This window comes from Mobula hypostoma, chromosome 1 (genome assembly GCF_963921235.1).
Source record: "Mobula hypostoma chromosome 1, sMobHyp1.1, whole genome shotgun sequence".
NCBI lineage: Eukaryota > Metazoa > Chordata > Chondrichthyes > Myliobatiformes > Myliobatidae > Mobula > Mobula hypostoma.
Genome location: NC_086097.1, coordinates 143,084,803 through 143,102,551, shown reverse-complemented (window position 1 = coordinate 143,102,551; position 17,749 = coordinate 143,084,803). Strand labels below are relative to the sequence as shown.

General features: G+C 40.0%; 1 protein-coding gene across 4 annotated transcripts in view; it reads left to right on the top strand.

Annotated features, from left to right (window-relative positions):
* nbeal2 (neurobeachin-like 2) overlaps positions 1-17,749 on the top strand; it is a 231,554-nt gene that overhangs the window by 86,903 nt on the left and 126,902 nt on the right. For all 4 annotated transcript variants that reach the window (XM_063057260.1, XM_063057242.1, XM_063057257.1 and 1 more), the window contains exons 2-3: positions 138-232; positions 2,631-2,792. In XM_063057260.1, coding sequence (XP_062913330.1) covers positions 138-232; positions 2,631-2,792 — 257 coding nt within the window. The remainder of the gene's footprint in view (positions 1-137; positions 233-2,630; positions 2,793-17,749) is intronic.

Genomic DNA, 17,749 nt, shown 5'->3' with positions numbered 1-17,749 from the left:
AAGCTAGGGGTCTTTCTAGGGAGGAAAGCTTGCAGTTTAGTGACCTGCTTTCTGTATGAGGTCCACTCAAAATTCTGAGTGAGATTCAAAGCCTTGAGGATTTGCTGGAATTAATCATTCTTGTTCTTTATTTACAGAAGGATCCTCACTATCTTCAGCAATGGCTTGAAGCTTTTGTCACATCCTTTGAGCGAATTATTGACATCAGCTCCTTTGAGCCACTTCAGCGAAGGTAATTCACCACGTGTATTGCATTTCTCCCCATTTTATGAATGCAGCAACACTTTCAAAGTAGCAGAGCCTCTTTCCCCAGAACAGAGTCAGCAACCCAAATACAAAAGGACTACATAGTTTCAGATTTTTTCAAAATTGTATTATTTTAAGAGCCACAGACAAAGTAACCCACATTTACAATTAATGAATAACAGGATGGATTGCAAGTATTTTCCAGCTTGGAAGCACAATACCTTTCTGTAAGGTGGACTAGCTTTACAATCCAATCTACTTCCTAGAGACCCTTATGAAAAATATATTGCATTTGTACCACACGTGACTAAAATGATCTGTGTGCAGTTATGTTGCTTTTGTTCTCACTGCCTGCTCACTGCTCCAATCAAAATCAACAGTCACTAGGAGTTTACCTCAAGCAAATGTAAACTCCTAAAGGCAACATTCCCAGTCCTTCAGAAAAAAGTATAACACTTTATATTTTGTTTATTTAAAAAAAGTTTGTTGTTCACATCTTCCCCTCTAGATGGGAGGTGAGGAGATCAAAAGTCAGGATGTTTTTCGTCCCTATACACCTGTAGTAGTCACTTTGCTTTATTTAGCAATTCCTGAAGCTCAAGTTCTGGCATCTTCCCCACCGCCCCCCCCCCACCACCCCTTCCTCTCCAGTCCTGATGAAGGGTCTCAGCCCAAAACATCGACTCTTTATTGATTCCCTTAGATGCTGCCTGACCTGCAGAGTTCCACCAGCATCTTGAGTGTGGATAGGTTTCTGCCACTAATAAAATTAAAGCTGGAGATGGATGGGGAAAGGACGATCATTCCACAAATGATCAAAACCCATGAGCCTGTAACAGATCTTTAGAAGAGCACCTTGAAATTATAGTTAATCCCAGTGAGAAACCTACACTTGCCATAAAATTGCTGAAGTGTTATATGGTGACCCACCTGTAGTCCTACAATCGAACAGCACATAAACAGCCCCTTTGACTCATCATGTCATGTCCACACCAACTTTTCTGGCCATTCTGGAGACTCTAGGCTCCATATTCTTTTATACCTTGCCTACCTAAATGACTGTCTAGATGTCTTGTATATCTTTCATGTAACCCAGAGTTGCACAGTGACAGATCTTCATTTGCCACCATTGCATCCTAATGTTCTTGGGGTAAACTGGTGCCTATGTGTACTGTACCTCAAAGTTAAATAGAACCATGCCCACCGATACTGTGGAATCTCTGGGCTGAAAGCCAGATATTAGTGAGCCCTGAGGACCCGGGTGGACAAGGATTGCCATGGAGTGAGTGTGTATGGGAACTAAGTCCTACCTCAGATCTGTAGCCACAGAATTCCAGGTCTCTCATACAGTCGTTCTAACTAAAAATGACAAAGAACAAGCTGCTCAATTTGGAATGATGGTCATAATTCTTCTTGTCCCGGTATTATACACCAGTCCTATAAATTGAAATTCTGAATCTTATTTTGTTCTTGCATTTGCTGTATTTTGTTTGTCACATCCTACATCCTCTTCTAAAGCTGCGAGAAGGTATGCAAAGAGCACTAAAACCAAGGGAGCATGCTTGCATTAATATCCCTTCTCAAATGCTGGACATTTGCTTCTGGTTTTCCTGGTGTTCCTTTTTTGGAAGTTTCCGACCCTCACCTCATTCACAACTTGTCTCCCCTCAACTATTCAATTAAAGTGACTTTTATATTTACACTCCACCTTTCATTACCTCAGGCCATTCCCAATGAAAAGCCAATGAACTCCTTTGGAGTTGTAATAAAAATGGTGACCAGATTGCACACAGCAAGCTCCAATCAGACCTATTTATTAATGATAAAAATAGGTGGGGTAGCAGGTATAACTTCACCATTCAGTTTCAAAATAATACGGGAAATTTTTGAATCCAGCTGAGACAGTAGATGGAGGTTTAGTTTGACATCACGCAGAAAATATTTCACCCCAATGGTGCAATTCTTCCTCAATACTGCACTTGGGTGCCTTGTTAAATTGTCTTAAATTTTTAGAGAGTGCTAAGAACTAATTTGGGAGAATAAGTGACAAATGACACAGCTTAATCAATTAAAACAGGTTAGAAGGGATTTGAGGTGACCTTTATAAGGGCTTGTGTATTCCAGCTCAGTATTCTGAGAAAATACTTAGTTGGAGCTTGCTCTTATTTTGCATTTATCACTGCAAGAGTAGCTGTGTAGTATGTTTACTTTTTTAAAAATAAGCAGTTGTGGAACCTCTGAAGTGCTTTAAAAGAAACACAGTAATTATATCACGTTTCGCTTCATAGAAGGGGAGGCCAGCGCAAGTTTCTTGCTCAAGGCCTGATCTGATTTATGTTTCGTTGCTATGGTTTCAATCCTCTGTATTTTCTTGTTACTTCTAGGCCTGAAGAGATGACTGCAGAGATTCCACTGTTGCCAGGCAATGTGCTGCAAGTTCTGAGCCATCAATTGAGTCAATGTGTACAGAGATTATCGACTGAGGAGGCTGAGGCAGGCCTTGGACAAGCACTCCTCCTGATAAAGTTCCTCATTATAATCTGCAGGTGCATGCTATTATCATCATTATCTAAATTATCCTTTGCTTTTTTGGATTTTGGTTAATTTGCTTTTCAGCCAAGGATTGAGCTATGAAATATTTTGGCAGCCAAGCAAAAGAAAAGATGAAAATCTGCATCAAAATCTTCTCCATGAATTGAAATAAGGTGGAAGTTGAGCAAAGTGTCTCCTCAAACTGCCCTTAAATAGAGGAATGGACCTACATATACAGATCAGATAAAAGACTGATTAAATTGTTTTTTCAGTATTGGTTAGTAAATACAGTGGATTCCAGTTAATTGGGGCTCATCAGGTGCCGTACATTTATCCCCAATTAGCTGAAGTTTCATGAAAATAGTTAAAAAGGTATAAAAAAGACCAACTAAGTAACAAATGATGTATTTAAATGAAATACAAAACAAATTTGAACACAATCAATGCTATTTCAGCCCTATGAAACAGTGCTATTAGCTCTTAATATTTACAAAGGGAGGAATTCAACTATGCCGCATTCTTTTGATTGTAAATGAACAAAATCATCGCAGACGCCTAGTGTACATGATATAATGTTGTCGACAATTTCATCCTCCAAATCTTCATTTTCATTGTAATGTTCAGGATGACTGCTGATACCTTAATTCTCCATAGCTTCTAACTTGATGTAGTGAAATCGTTTCATTTTCACTCCCAGCCATTATCTAACTTCCTAAAGCCTGAATGCTTAAACTACAATGAGCAAAACAATCCTGAATTCTCTTACTGCTTACTTCTAACACCAGCTGTCAGTGACAGAAGTCACTGCTTTTTGAAAACAAACACATTCAACTGACGCTATTTAAAAACTTATCACTCTAAGCACAGTAATGCCTGTTTAAAAACGGTTTAACAGCAGTCTCCAGTCCCAATTACGTGGCATAGTATTCCAAATAAACAAAGGGAATCCCAGCTATGTTCAGGTTTTTGTTTCCTTTAAGCGTCGTCCCAAATTAACTGAGGGACCAAGACAATTTTAACCAGAATCCTATATATATAGGCTGGGACAGTACTATTGAATTATAGAGAACTCAGAAATTGCTGCTGTGGGGCACAGAAATTGTACTAGATTTGGTAGGCATTGAGACTAGCTCAACAGTCACACATGTTTACCATTACTGAGATTCACTGAATAATAAAATGAACTCTGAGCTTGGATGCAAAACTCTGGAATTAATCTGCAGTTCTATCTAAAGTCTGGTTTCAGAATCGCTGCCTGAAATTTACTGCCAACTTTCCTAGTTCCTAAGTGGAGGTGGTAAGGATTACTACTGCAGTCCTTGTGCTGACAATGGCAAGGTTCAAGGACCTTGGATAACAAGAACTGCTGTAAGTTTAGTCAAAAACAAAGGGAACCATATGTAAAGTTTAGAGAGCTAAAATCAGATAAGGTCCCTGAAGAGTATAAAGGAAGCTGGAAAGAACTTCAGCAGAGAAACATGAGGGCTAAAAGGGGCCTCTGATCTTAATCTAAATAAATGATCTGCATGATCTGTATGTTGTCTAATTAGCAACATGAAATGCAGGTCCATAGCTCCCTGAAAGTTGCAACCCAAGTAGTTTTTTAAAAAAAAGTCATATGGCATGCCTGCCTTCATAGATAAGGACACTGAGTGTGAAACTTGGCAAGTCAGGTTGCAGCTGTGTACAAACTTTGTTTCAGCCACATTTGGAGAAGTGTCCAGTTCTGGTTGCAGTATTACCAGAAGGATATAGAAGCTTTGCAGAGGCACAGGAGAGGTTTATCAGGATGGTGTCTGGATTAGATAACATTAATTATATGGAGTGGTGGAATAAACTGAGATGGTTTTCTCAGGAGCATCAGAGGCTGCGAAGCAACATCACTACAGCATATATAAGATTATGAGAGGTAAGATGGGGTGGATAGTCAGAATATTTTCCCAAATGGTAAATGTCAAATATTGGGGGTGTCGGTTTAACATCAGTGGGTTGGTGGTTCAGGTGCTTTGCCTGTCAAGAGATAATATTTATTAGTTCTGACTTGGAAGTCGAGCTGGCACTTGTCCGCCTGGCCCTCAGTGCTGTCAGGTCCTGCTTTAGGGTGGCATTGGTTGCTTAATTACTGAAGACTTTTTTAAAATGGAGTTGAATATGAAGATCAATGCAAATTAAAAATAAGTATTTGATCAGATCACAATTTCCCATTGGTCTAGTTGGGTTATCATCATTTCCATTAAGAACAACCCACAAGTATGATTGAAGTTATGCTCAAAAAGGTTTTTCATCTCAAGCTTCCTTGTAAACATTCAATGAAGTAAGCAATCTTATTTGAAGATACTGCATCCTGTAATGGGTATTGTAAGTAGGAATAAAAAAAGTACACAAAATATGTCTTGGGTTTTGTTACAGTTGGTGGTGAGATTGGATAAGTTATTTTTTTAAAGTCCATATCAAGCCCCTAGGAGAAGTGATCTTGCTTCATGGACTCTGCATTAGAAAACTGGCCCTGAAGGATTAATCTCCCCACCATAAACTCTTATTGCTGAGGTCTCCTGGATTAGATCAATTCATTTAGCACTCTGCCATTAAACTCAAGACTTGTGATTTCAAAGCCAATAATGTTCTTGAGATGGTGCTTGAAATGTGTAGCCATTAAATGGGACCTTGATGAAAAGGAAGACAAGCAACATAACTTAATGAAATAGACTCTGAAGTGTGTCACACACTTGCTAACCTAGCAGTTCTGCAGAAAGTGGTAGATATCTCACTTGCAGAGGTAATTCAGAAGTTGAAAGCAGATTTCAACCCACAGCAATTTGAGCTAGCAAAGAGCTATAAGTTTGCCACATGCAATCAAAAGCTGAGAGAAACCATCACACACAAAGTCCTATCAAGGTACTGTAACTGTGAAGACTTCTTGGATTGTGCAGTTAGAAACAATTTTATGTGAGCTCTGAGATGAAAGGATCCAGATGAAGCAATTAGGCACAAAAAATCCTATCATCTGATATGGAATGCTGAATTACAACTTCCCTGAAATCAAGGTTTCCAGGGAATTCCGTTCTTTGGCTGTGGCAAATGTAACATGACCTGAATCAAAAGACAACTTCAGTCTAGAAACAAAGTTTACCAGCAATCATTTGTAACCCAACTATTCTTTAAAAAGTTTATGTTTATTTCAAAAGAAGAATAAATAGCAATAGCTCGTAAGCACAACATAGGCAGGAGGGGCGCCGCAATATTGTAGCAGGTAGCACAGTGCTATTACAGCTTGGGCGACAGAATTCAGATTTCAGTTCCAGCATTGTTTGTACATTCTCCCTGTGACTGCGTGGGTTTCCTCCAGGTGCTCCAGTTTCCTCACACAGTCCAAAAGATATACCAGTTAATAGGCTGATTGGTCATTGTAAATCCTGTTATTATGCTAGTGTTTAAATAGATGGGTTGCTGTGCAAGGCAGATTGTTGGGCTGGAATATTGTTGCGCTATATCTCTAATAAATAAATAATTAACAAGAGTGTAGTCTTAGGTGCGTATCATATAGAGTAGGAGTCAAAAATGCAGGTCTGAAAATCGAAACTGTAATGCTGGAGGCTTCGGCAAATCAAGTTGCATTAATTGGGAGAGGGGAAATATTAATGTTTCTCACCAAGATTCCTCATGGTAACAGCACAGGGAAACACGTGTCTTACAAGTTATCAGAAAGTGAATCTGTACAGTCCTACAACCACTGATAACACAAACTTTATCTTCAGTAACATCTCTATTACAAACGGTAGTGTGAGCCAACAGGCCTCTAAGCCAAGTTATGATTCCTAGAAGAGATGCATATTTATGTAGTTGCAGAGTGTTCTATTCTGGAAAAGGATAAGTATGACATGCAGATCAGTCATTTACCCTTAGGGTGAAACAACATCAGTCTTTAGACTCTTGACAAGTTTGAAAGTCTATGGCAAGCTGCAATGACTTGCTGTCTTGAGCTCCTCCTAGATGGACTACATTGGTGGGTGATTGGTGATGACAGACAAGAAGGGGAACAAGATCAGAAGTTGATTTTACAGAAGGTTTTACTCCACAGGCTGATGTTCTCCCACATTAATAAGTTTTCACACTTGACCGTGTTTTTCAGTAAAAGTGAATGAGCTTGCAATTCAGAAAGATGTATTTAAGGAAAGTTTATGAATATCATTTGGAAGGATAAACTAGTGACAAATATCCATTTGAGATTTTATAGAATTTCTGTAATGGTAGGCTTGAATTATCAAGTAATTAAGGATGTTTAAAATAGGAACATGGAGTAGTCATTCCATGTACACTTGAGTAAATTATTATTGACTCACTACATGCCAGACACTGGAACCAGCAACATAATCACCAAGGAATCTGCGTGTTAGCCAAATATTGATGAAGAATTGAGGCAGTGGTGTCCATGTATGTAGATTGCCAGTAGCGTAGAGCAAAATGATCTAAGACATCTTTATACTGCAGCCCTGAAAATGGCTGGAGCTGTACAGAACCAACTTAGACCTTTTATGACCTGCTGAGTCTACACTACCATCAACTCGCCACCGCCCCCCACCCCAACCCAATAAATTCTACTATTCAGCTGCATGCTAGGGGCAACTTGCAATTGCAAATTCACCTACCAAATCCCATGTCTTTTATTTGGAAATCTAACATCACTGTAGATTTTGGAATCTGAAACAGGAAATGCTGGAGAAACTGGACTTGTGCACAAAATCCCTCCATTACTCAATACTCTTTTGACCCTATCATTCATAACCTCATCAATGCTCCCAATGTTAAACATTAAACAGGATTAAAGTCCGTTTACTCTTCCTATTTCCGCAAGACACTGATATCACCCTTCAGCCCAAAACTATCCTCCACACTATCCACAGCTCCATCAATCTTCATGTCTTCTGCCCGACTTACTGAATAACATAACGCTCAGTAAAAAAAAAAGATGGAATTTTATCTGCACGTAATTCTCTAGAATGCCTGAATTCATCACAATATTTCAGATGGAACCTCCTGCTGTGGGACAACATCAATATCTGATTTCAATCCATTTTTAGTGCACATTGATGAGCCAATTATCAATCACCATTTGACAAAAAATGACATGAATTTCTTGAAGTGGTGCAAAGGTAGCACAGTGATGCTGTTATAACTTGGAACTGAGTTATTGGAGACACTGCACCTGGTGGACATAAAGGGCTTTATTCAGGCAGGCATTCTCCTGGAGACAGTCTCAGCAGAATCTCTCTGAACTCAAAAGTACACCCTTTAGAACAGACATAACGGGGAATGATTCAATACCATTTCAATAGCTTCAAGATAATTTATTTTGCTATTTTGAGTCTGACAATGGTTCCATTGAATTATATACAGTATTTGGGACAGCTGTACTGTAACTGATAAATCTCTTCTGAATGTTCCACCTTTGCTGGTATAAAGTAATACAGGTTCTAAAAGCTTCTGAGGAAAGGAAACACAGGTAACCAAAATTAGTAGCACAAGAGATTCTGCAGATGCTGGAAATCCAGAGCGATACACACACACAATTCTGGAAGAACTCAGCAGGTCAGGCAGCATCTATTGAAATGAATATATAGTTGATGTTTCAGGCTGACCCTTCTTCAGGACTGGAAAGGAAGGGGGAAGATGCCAGAATAAAAAGGTGGGTGGAGGGGAATGGAGGACTAGCTAGAAATGAAGGGTGAAGCCAGGGCTGCAGAAAAGGGAACCTGATAGGAAAGGAGAGAGGACCATGGGTGAAAGGAAAGAAAGAGGGGCACTGAGGGAGGTGATAGGTAAATGAGGACAAGAGGTAAGAGGCCAGAGTGGGGAATGGGAGAAGGGAGAGGTGGAAAATCATTACTGGAAGGAGAAATCAATGTTCATGCCATTGGGTTGGAGGCTGCCCAGATGGAATACGAGGTGTTGCTCCTCCACCCAAGCAATGGCCTCATCGTGACAAAAGAGGAGGCCATGGACTGGTATGTCAGAACAGGAATTGGTGGGGGGGATAGGAATTAAAATGGTTGGCCACCAGAATATTCTGCTTTAAGCAGATGGAGTGGAGGTGCTCAACAAAGCGGTCCCCCGATTTACGTCGGGTCTCACCAATGTAGAGAAGGCTGCATTGGGAGCACCAGATACAATAGACGATCCCAACAGATTCACGGAAGAAGTATTGCCTCACCTGGAAGGACTTTTGGTGGCCCTGAATAGAAGTAAGGGATGAAGTAAATGGGCAGGTGAGGCATTTCAGTCACAGGAACCAAACTTGGTGTTGTGAGGAACGCACACAAAATGCTGGAGGAACTCAGCAGACCAGGCAGCATCTATGGAAAAGAGTAAACAGCTGACGTTTCAGGCTGAGACCCTTCAGCAGGACTGGAGAAAAAGAAAATGAGTAGAGTTAAAAGCTGAGGGCTTAACTTTACCCCTGGTATTTTTTTCTCCAGTCCTGATGAAGGGTCTCGGCCCGAAACATTGACTGCACTTTTTTCCATAGTTGCTGCCTGGCCTGCTGAGTTCCTCCAGCATTTTGTGTGTGTTGCTTGGATTTCCAGTATCCGCAGATTTTCTCTAACAAGAGATGTTCTCTTGTTAGGTGTTGTGAGGACTGACTCCTAACTATTCATAGACAGAACAAATATGCCTAAAACCACACTTGATGCGCTAAGTGACAAAATAACTTGGCTGGTGTCTGATGACTGGTCTGATGCAGGCCTATTGACATAGCCCATTGTCTTATGATTGGCTGATGCAGATGTGAACGTGCCATGGTCACGTCAGTATGGAAACTAAATCTCCTGAGCAGCCTCCATTTGAAGTGTTCTAATGAATCTCTGCTGTGCACGGAACACCAGAGGAGTTACTGTCATATAAAATGCCCTCGTTCACTTTATTTTAATTGAGAGATTTTGTAATGTCATGTCGTCAAACATTTCCTCTAATAACTTTGCAGATGATACAAAGCTTGGAGGAGATGTTGATGGTGGTGGAGGATAGCCTTGGACTACATCATGATAACAACTTATTGGTGAAATGGGTTAAGAAATGGCAGGTGGAATTCAATCCTGAATAATATGAGGTATACTGATTTTGGGAATAGTAATGTGGTTAGGACATACACCATGAGATGGGTCCAAATGAGTTATGAGGAGCAAAAGAACAAGGGCAAAGATCCTTCAAGGTGGCAGTGCAGGAAGACAATGTACTGTAGTTCAGAAGGTAAATGCAGTACCGGCTTTCATTACTCTGAATTTTAAAAAAAGGGAGATAATTCTCAAACATTATATAGCATGGATGAGGTGTCAGCTGCAGAGCTGTGTGCAGTTCTGGTAACCGCACTGTAGGAAGGATGGGATGGTGCTAAAGAAGGTGCAGAGGATGTTCAACAGGATTTTGCCAGGGATGGGACATTTTAATTACATAAAGCAATTGAAGTAGCTAGGTCTGTTTTCCCTGGAGACAAGGAGGTTAAGAAGGGATGCGATTAAGGTAGAGGAAATTATGAAGGGTATAGATAGGGTGGACTGCGGGGAAGTTGTCATCGTACCTGACATAGATAAAACTGGAGGATTGAGCTAAGGGGTAAGAGGGGATCTGAGGGGAACCTTTTACACACAGAGAGTGATGAGTAGCTGGAATACACTGCCTGAGAGAGAGGTGGAAGCAGAGTCACTTTCATTCCTTACAAAGCGTGCAGAGCAGCGCTTGAAGCACTTGGGCCACACAAGGTGCTGACGGCTGGAATTAATATGGATGGATGTCCACTAGTCGACACAGCGACTATGGGCCTTGTGACCTGTTGCTGTGCTGAGCAACTCTATGATCTACCAATTCTACAAAATCATCCAGCTTATCAAGGAGTCTGCCGAGATCCCTGCGGGAAGAGAGCCCTTGAGGAAATAACTGTTCCAAGGTTATTTTAGCTACCTGATGGTTCAGTACCATTTCTCTTCTCACCCTGCAATTAGCTTTGTACCAGCAGGGCTTTGATGCTTCTTCAATTTCGTGCACGATCCACCTCATTGCCACTTCACTTGGAGGAGAGAGTAGAGAGGCAGCAACTGAAGAAGGGAATGTTTCACAGTAACAAAAGTCCATTTTGACTGAAAGCATTAGTGTCACTAAACCTCTGAGGGAAAATAAGACTGTACGATGGAATCTCGGAATCACCCAAATCCACTGGTAAATGTGATGGTTCTCCTCAGAGATGCTCATACTGGGATCTCTGCAGAATTTTATAAATCATTTTCCTCACTGCTCTTGCCTCAGTTAATCTTAGTTTTATCCAATTCATTTAAACATGGTAAATTACCAGCATCATTTAATGAGGCACGTATCATTCTTTTAGAGAAAAAAGGTAAAGACCCAATAGAGTATTCTTCGTATAGGCCGATTTCTTTGTTAAATGCTGATGTTAAAATTGTGGCTAAAGTTTTGGCTCGTAGATTGGAGAACATTGTATCCTCAATTATCTCTGAAGATCGAACTGGTTTTATTAAAAATCGCCTCCCTTTTTTTAATATACAGTGTCTATTTAATATCTTGTATTCACCTTCAACTGGGACTCCTGAATGTGTCATCTCTCTTGACGCGGAGAAAACATTTGATCGTGTGGAGTGGAACTATCTTTGATTTTGAAAAATTTGATTTTGGAAAAAATTTTATTACATGGATTAAATTGCTATATTCATACCCCATTGCTTCTGTTTTCACCAACTCTCAGCAATCCCAACCCTTTAACCTTAAATGTGGCACCCGACAAGGGTGCGCTTTAAGTCCCTTACTTTTTGATCTGGCCATAGAGCCACTGGCGATTGCATTTCGTAGCTGTGCTGGATTGACAGGGATTCAGAGGGGGGGTGTGGAGCATAAAGTTTCTCTTTATGCTGATGATCTTTTACTTTTTATATCAAATCCGACTACCTGCTTACCCCCAATGTTTTCACTTCTAAATAAATTTAGCCAACTTTCCAGATACAAACTTAATTTACATAAGAGTGAACTTTTCCCGATTAACAGAGAAGCACAAATATTAGAATTTCATATCCTCCCTTTTAAAGTAGTAAATAATCAATTTACTTACCTCGCTATTACAGTAACAAGGAACTTCAAACATCTTTTTCGAGAAAATTTCACTAATCTTTTAAATCATACAAAGCAGAGTTTGGCACACTGGTCACCCCTGTCCATGTCTCTGGTAGGTCGAATTCATGTTGTTAAAATGTATATCCTTCCTAAATTTTTATACTTATTCCAATCTTTACCAATTTTTATTTCTAAAGCTTTTTTTGATTGGTTAGATTCTATTATTTCGTCCTATCTGTGGAAGGGAAAATGTTCCAGACTTAATAAAGTTCACCTTCAAAAACCTAAAAGGGAAGGTGGCATGGCCTTGCCTAATTTTCACTTGTATTACTGGGCAGCCAATATACGTCGTCGTATTTTTGGTCTTTCTTTTATAATCAGTCTGACTACCCGAAATGGGTGGCAATGGAGTTCAACTCTAATAAGGGTTTCTCCATTTCTGCATTTCTTGGATCTGCACTTCCTTGTCATTTGCCTAAACTAATTGTTAATCCTCTCTTTAGACATACTCTGAGAATATGGGCTCAGTTCAGAAAATATTATGGTCTTCATGGTTTCTCTCTCTCTCTCTAGTCCTATTTTACATAACCATCTTTTCCGACCTTCTATGCAAGACTTAACAGCTCATGTCTGGTACAGAAAGAGCATTAGGCACTTTGAAGACCTTTTCATTGATGATCATTTTGCAACTTTTCAACAACTGTCTGCAAAGTTTAACCTACCTAATACTCATTTTTTTTTTAGATATCCTCAAATTAGACATTTTGTTAACCCTTTAATACCAAACTTTCCTGAGATGCCTGAAAAAAACATTGTGGACTTGTTTCTTTGTATAAATCCATTGGGTAAAGGTTTAATACCTACTATTCGTGATAAGTTAGCGACCTTGAGGCATGCCCCCTTTGATAAAATTAGAACTGCCTGGGAGCATGATTTAAATATTTCTCTGTCCAACGAGGTTTGGGATTCAATTCTTAATTCAGTTAATTCAACCTCTTTATGCGCTCACCACTGTCTTTTGCAGTTCATGGTTGTACATAGGGCTCGTATGTCTATGACTAAATTACTGCAGTTTTATCCTGATATCAGTCCTTTTTGTGACAAGTGTAAAGGGGGCGAGGCTTCTCTTATCCATATGTACTGGGCTTGTCCTAGTTTGGAGAAATTTTGGAGAGAAGTCTTTTTAACTTTATCCCATATTCTTAATTGCCACTTTGAACCTAACCCTTTGATTGTTCTTTTTGGCACCTTGGGTGAAGTTGACATGTATTTGAGTCCGACTAAATGTCGAACATTATCTTTTGCCTCTCTTTTGGCTAGACGTTTAGTTCTTCTTAGGTGGAGAGATGTTGCCCCACCCACTCAATACTCAATGGCTTAGAGACATTATGTCCTATTTAGACTTTGAAAAGATTCATTATTCACTTCTTAATTCGGACATAAAGTTCCATAAGGTGTGGGGACCTTTTCTTGAATATTTTCATAATTCCTCTTTAGATTAAAGGTTTATCCTTTTTTCCTGTGTTTTATTCCCTTACTTTCAGCTTTTTTTTTCTGGTTAAGTTTTACAGTTTTTTTCATGTGAAATATATTACAGTTTAGGTTGTAGGCAATATACGTTTTTATATATTTACAGCTCTGTGGTGACAAAAACTCTGTTTAATTTTTCTTTACATTGAAATGGTTGGCTTGGAGTTGTGCAGTGGGAGGGTGGGGACGATACTAACTTTATATGATTTTATTTTGGGTGCTTTTTCTTTACTGTTATGAATTATATATTAGACATGTTTGTCTTGCACTGTATAAATCTTTTTTTGCTCATGGTTTTTTTGTTGTATTGTAGAAACTCATAAAAAAATTAATAAAAACAAAGAGATACTCATACTCGAAGGGTCACAGCAAGTGACATACTGGTAAACAGCTGAAGTAATATCTGATTAATCTGTTCCTGATGAATCTAGTTGCCAGCTGTCCAAGAGTCACAGGAACAAGTCAAATGATTGTCAGTTGTTCCTTTCCTGAAGTGAGCACAGTGTCGGAGACAAGTATACAGCTGCAGAAGTCAAACCAACAGAGGAAGCCAATCAGCAAACTGAAATAACTGCCTGTAACTTTGTCACATGTTAGCATGTAATAGTTACACAGCACAGAAATATATGTACACACACATCCACCACACTCTGTGGGGAAAAGAACTACTTCTCAAGTCCCTTTTAAATCTTTCCCCTCTTACCATAAACTTTTCCCCTACCCTGGTAAGTAGACTGTGAATATCCACATTATTTTTGCCTCTCATGATTTTATAAATTTCCATAAGGGGCACTGCTCAGCCTCCTTCACTCCTGGGAAATCAGTCTTATCCTATCCAATCCCTCCTTGTAACTCAAGTCCCAGCAACATACTTGTGTTTTTTTTTCTGCACTTCTCCAGTTTAATCCCATTCGTTTTACACCCAGGTGATGGGAAGTGGTGTATTCTCACCAACGTCTTGTACAGTTGTGACGCGATGTCCCAACTCTTGTACTCACTGTCCTGTCCAGTGAATAAAAGTGTGTCATACACCCTCTTCACCACTTTGTCCACTTTCATCTATAGCAGGGGTGGCCAACCTTTCACATTCCATGCGTCAATATTTTCACGCATGAGTTCAGATGCGATTTTTTTCACGCACGAGTTCTATATTAACATATTTTTACAAGAATTGTGGGGGTACAAGAGTTGTATGGCACATCTGAAAATTGGCCACCCCCGATCTATAGCCTCTTGTCTCTCTGTTCTACAGTAGTCTCCATGGTCCTGTAATGAATTGTGTATCTCCTTCCAGGGTTAATTTCCCAAAATGCAAGACTTCACACCTGTATGAGTTAATACCATTTGCCATTCCTTGCCCTATTTTCCCATTTGATCTAAATGCGGTGGTAACCTTAGACAACCTTCTTCACTGTCCACTAAACCACCAATTTCAGTGCCATCTGTAAACTTGCTAATCGTGCATTTACATCTCCATCCAAATTGTTAAGAAATATGACAAAGCAACAGAGGACCCAGTATCAATCTCTGTAGCACACCTCTGGAGGTAGGCCTCCAACCTAAATATCAACCCTCCAATATCACCCTCTGACCTTTTCTGTCTCACCGATTTCTGTATCCAATTGGTTAGCTCACCCTGGATCATATACCAGCTCATCTTTCAGAGCAGTCTACTATGTGCGGCCTTGTCAAAGACTTTTTAAGCTGCATGTAGATAATGTCTACCACCATTCCCTCATTTTTTTTTTCAAAGGCGGAAAGCAGTGTGATGAGGAAAAAATGTTGCCGTTGTGTTTCATGCCTTTGTCTTTTCAGAGGTTGGAAGTTAACGGTTTGGAGATTCTTTCAAAAATACTTTGTTAAATTGTGGTGATGTTTTCTGAGATGGTGGAGGAAATGGAATGTTCAAGCAAGCAGTTTTGTTTTGGTTGATGTCAAGTTTTTGTTTAGTAATATATAAGTGGAAAGTTTACTCTCATGTGTTTTGCCTGTGCCCTTTCAGTGATGGAGGATCCATGGGGAGACAGAAGTGAGTCACTTGCCTTAGAATGACAAAGTCTCTGACTTTTGCTGATAGTCTTGGTTTTGTGTAGATAGTATACCAGATTCAGGATAGTTTCAACACATAGGACACTCAAGGCTGCTGTGCAGGTTGACTCTGTGGTTAAGAAAGCTTATGGTGCATTGGCCTTCACCAATCATAGGGTTGAGTTTAGGAGCCGAGAGGTAATGTTGCAGCTATATAGGACCCTGGTCAGACCCCACTTGGAGTACCGTGCTCAGTTCTGGTCGCCTCACTAGTGGAAGGATGTGGAAACCATAGAAAGGGTGCAGAGGAGATTTACAAGGATGTTGTCTGGAATGGGGAGCATGCCTTATGAGAATAGGTTGAGTGAACTCGGCCTTTTCTCCTTGGAGCGACGGAGGATGAGAGGTGACCTGATAGAGGTGTATAGGATGACGAGAGGCATTGATCATGTGGATAGTCAGAGGCTTTTTCCCAGGGCTGAAATGGTCAACACAAGAGGGCACAGTTTTAAGGTGCTTGGAAGTAGGTACAGAGGAGATATCAGGAGTAAGTTTTTTTACGTAGAGTGGTGAGTGCATGGAATGGGCTGCCAACGACAGAGGTGGAGGCGGATACGATAGGGTCTTTTAAGATACTCCTGGACAAGTATATGGAGCTCAGAAAGATAGAGGGCTATGGGTAACCCTAGGTAATTTCTCAGGTAAGGACATGTTCGGCACAGCTTTGTGGGCCGAAGGGCCTGTATTATGATGTAGGCTTTCTATGTTTCTATCAAAACAGGAAGGTGAGGTATTTGGAGGTGACATTGGCAACATGGAGGGAAGATATGTTGCTTCACATTTGGACATCACACCCCTGGGCAGCCTCTTGTTAAAAGGACATATCTCTACGTTAGAGAATCAACAACCTATTTTCAGATCCATCCATCATTCAAGTAACAAAAGCAGTGTTTGCTGCTCTGCGGAGAGGAAAATAACACAGATTCATATGAAAACCACATTGACATTAGCTTATAGATATTGGCAGGAGGGAAGATTGAGTAATATTGAAGGGCCTGATTACCTATCCATTTTGTTGTAACTCCTTCACAAAATAACCCGCAGCTGCTTCCCCCCACACGTACAGTTGTCTATTTATTTCCTGGAATGTAGCTGTGGATTGGGGACAGTGCAGTTGACAAAGATTATTGAGATCCTTCATGACTACCTGTTGAATAAAGTGTCCTATTCCTTCCTTAATTATGAAACACCAACCTTTTAATTCCTCTATCTAGCCTTTTTCACTGATCCACACCAGTTTTCTGAGTACTTCCAAAATTATGGAAGCACACAAGGGGGCATTTAACTTCAGGCTTTCTGGCTTCATTGGGAAAGGCTCTCTGAAATCCAATTTGCCATCCGGGCTTTCTCTGTGTCTGATCTATTTTCCTATTTAGTTTGATCTGAGGAGAAACTAATTTGCAATTCCTATCTCAGAATTCTGCAATCATACTATAGGGTGAAAGGTGAAATATTTAAGAATTATTTCAGGGGAATCGGAGGCAGAACTTCTTCATTCAAAGGTTGATGATGTGAGTGTGGAATAAGCTGCCAGCAGAGATGATGAATGCCGTGTCAATTGCAATTTTTAAGAGAAGTTTAGATAGATGCATTGATGAGAGGGGTGTGGAGGGCTATTGTCCAGGTGCACGTAGATGGGACTAGGCAGAAAATCAGATTGGCACAGATTAGACAGGCTGAAGGGCTGGTTTCTTTGCTGTAGTATTCGATGACTCTAATGTTGCTTTTGTCAAATATGTCCTGTCTTATCAACAACCTTCCTTGCACTCAAATTCCTCTTTCAGGAGATTTGTTATTTTTCCTATTTTTTTGAGCTAGACCAAAAGTTGAATAGAAAATAATCTGCTCCAGGATCCAGGACTTCTCAAACTATTTCCCAATGAAAACCCCGTTTAAATACTTGAACTTTTAGAACTCTAGAAGCACACTAGAAAACAGCAATCACACAACATAACTGGTTCACACAAAGGTCCCAGATATAACAATATAATGATGACAAGGCCATTTATTATCATTGTGTTTGTGAATGGGTTTGTGTTCACCAGAATATCAAAAAGGAATGCCTGCAAGGTGTGTCATCTTTATACATCTAAGTGATTTCAGTTTACAGATGGCTGCTCTGACATTGTAGTATGCACAGTATTTAGTACTCCAGTGAGATCTCAATTTAGATTTTTCTGTGTTCATGCCTCTGAAATACAACCTGACCCCTGTACTTTCTGAGTCAGTGACCAAAGACCAC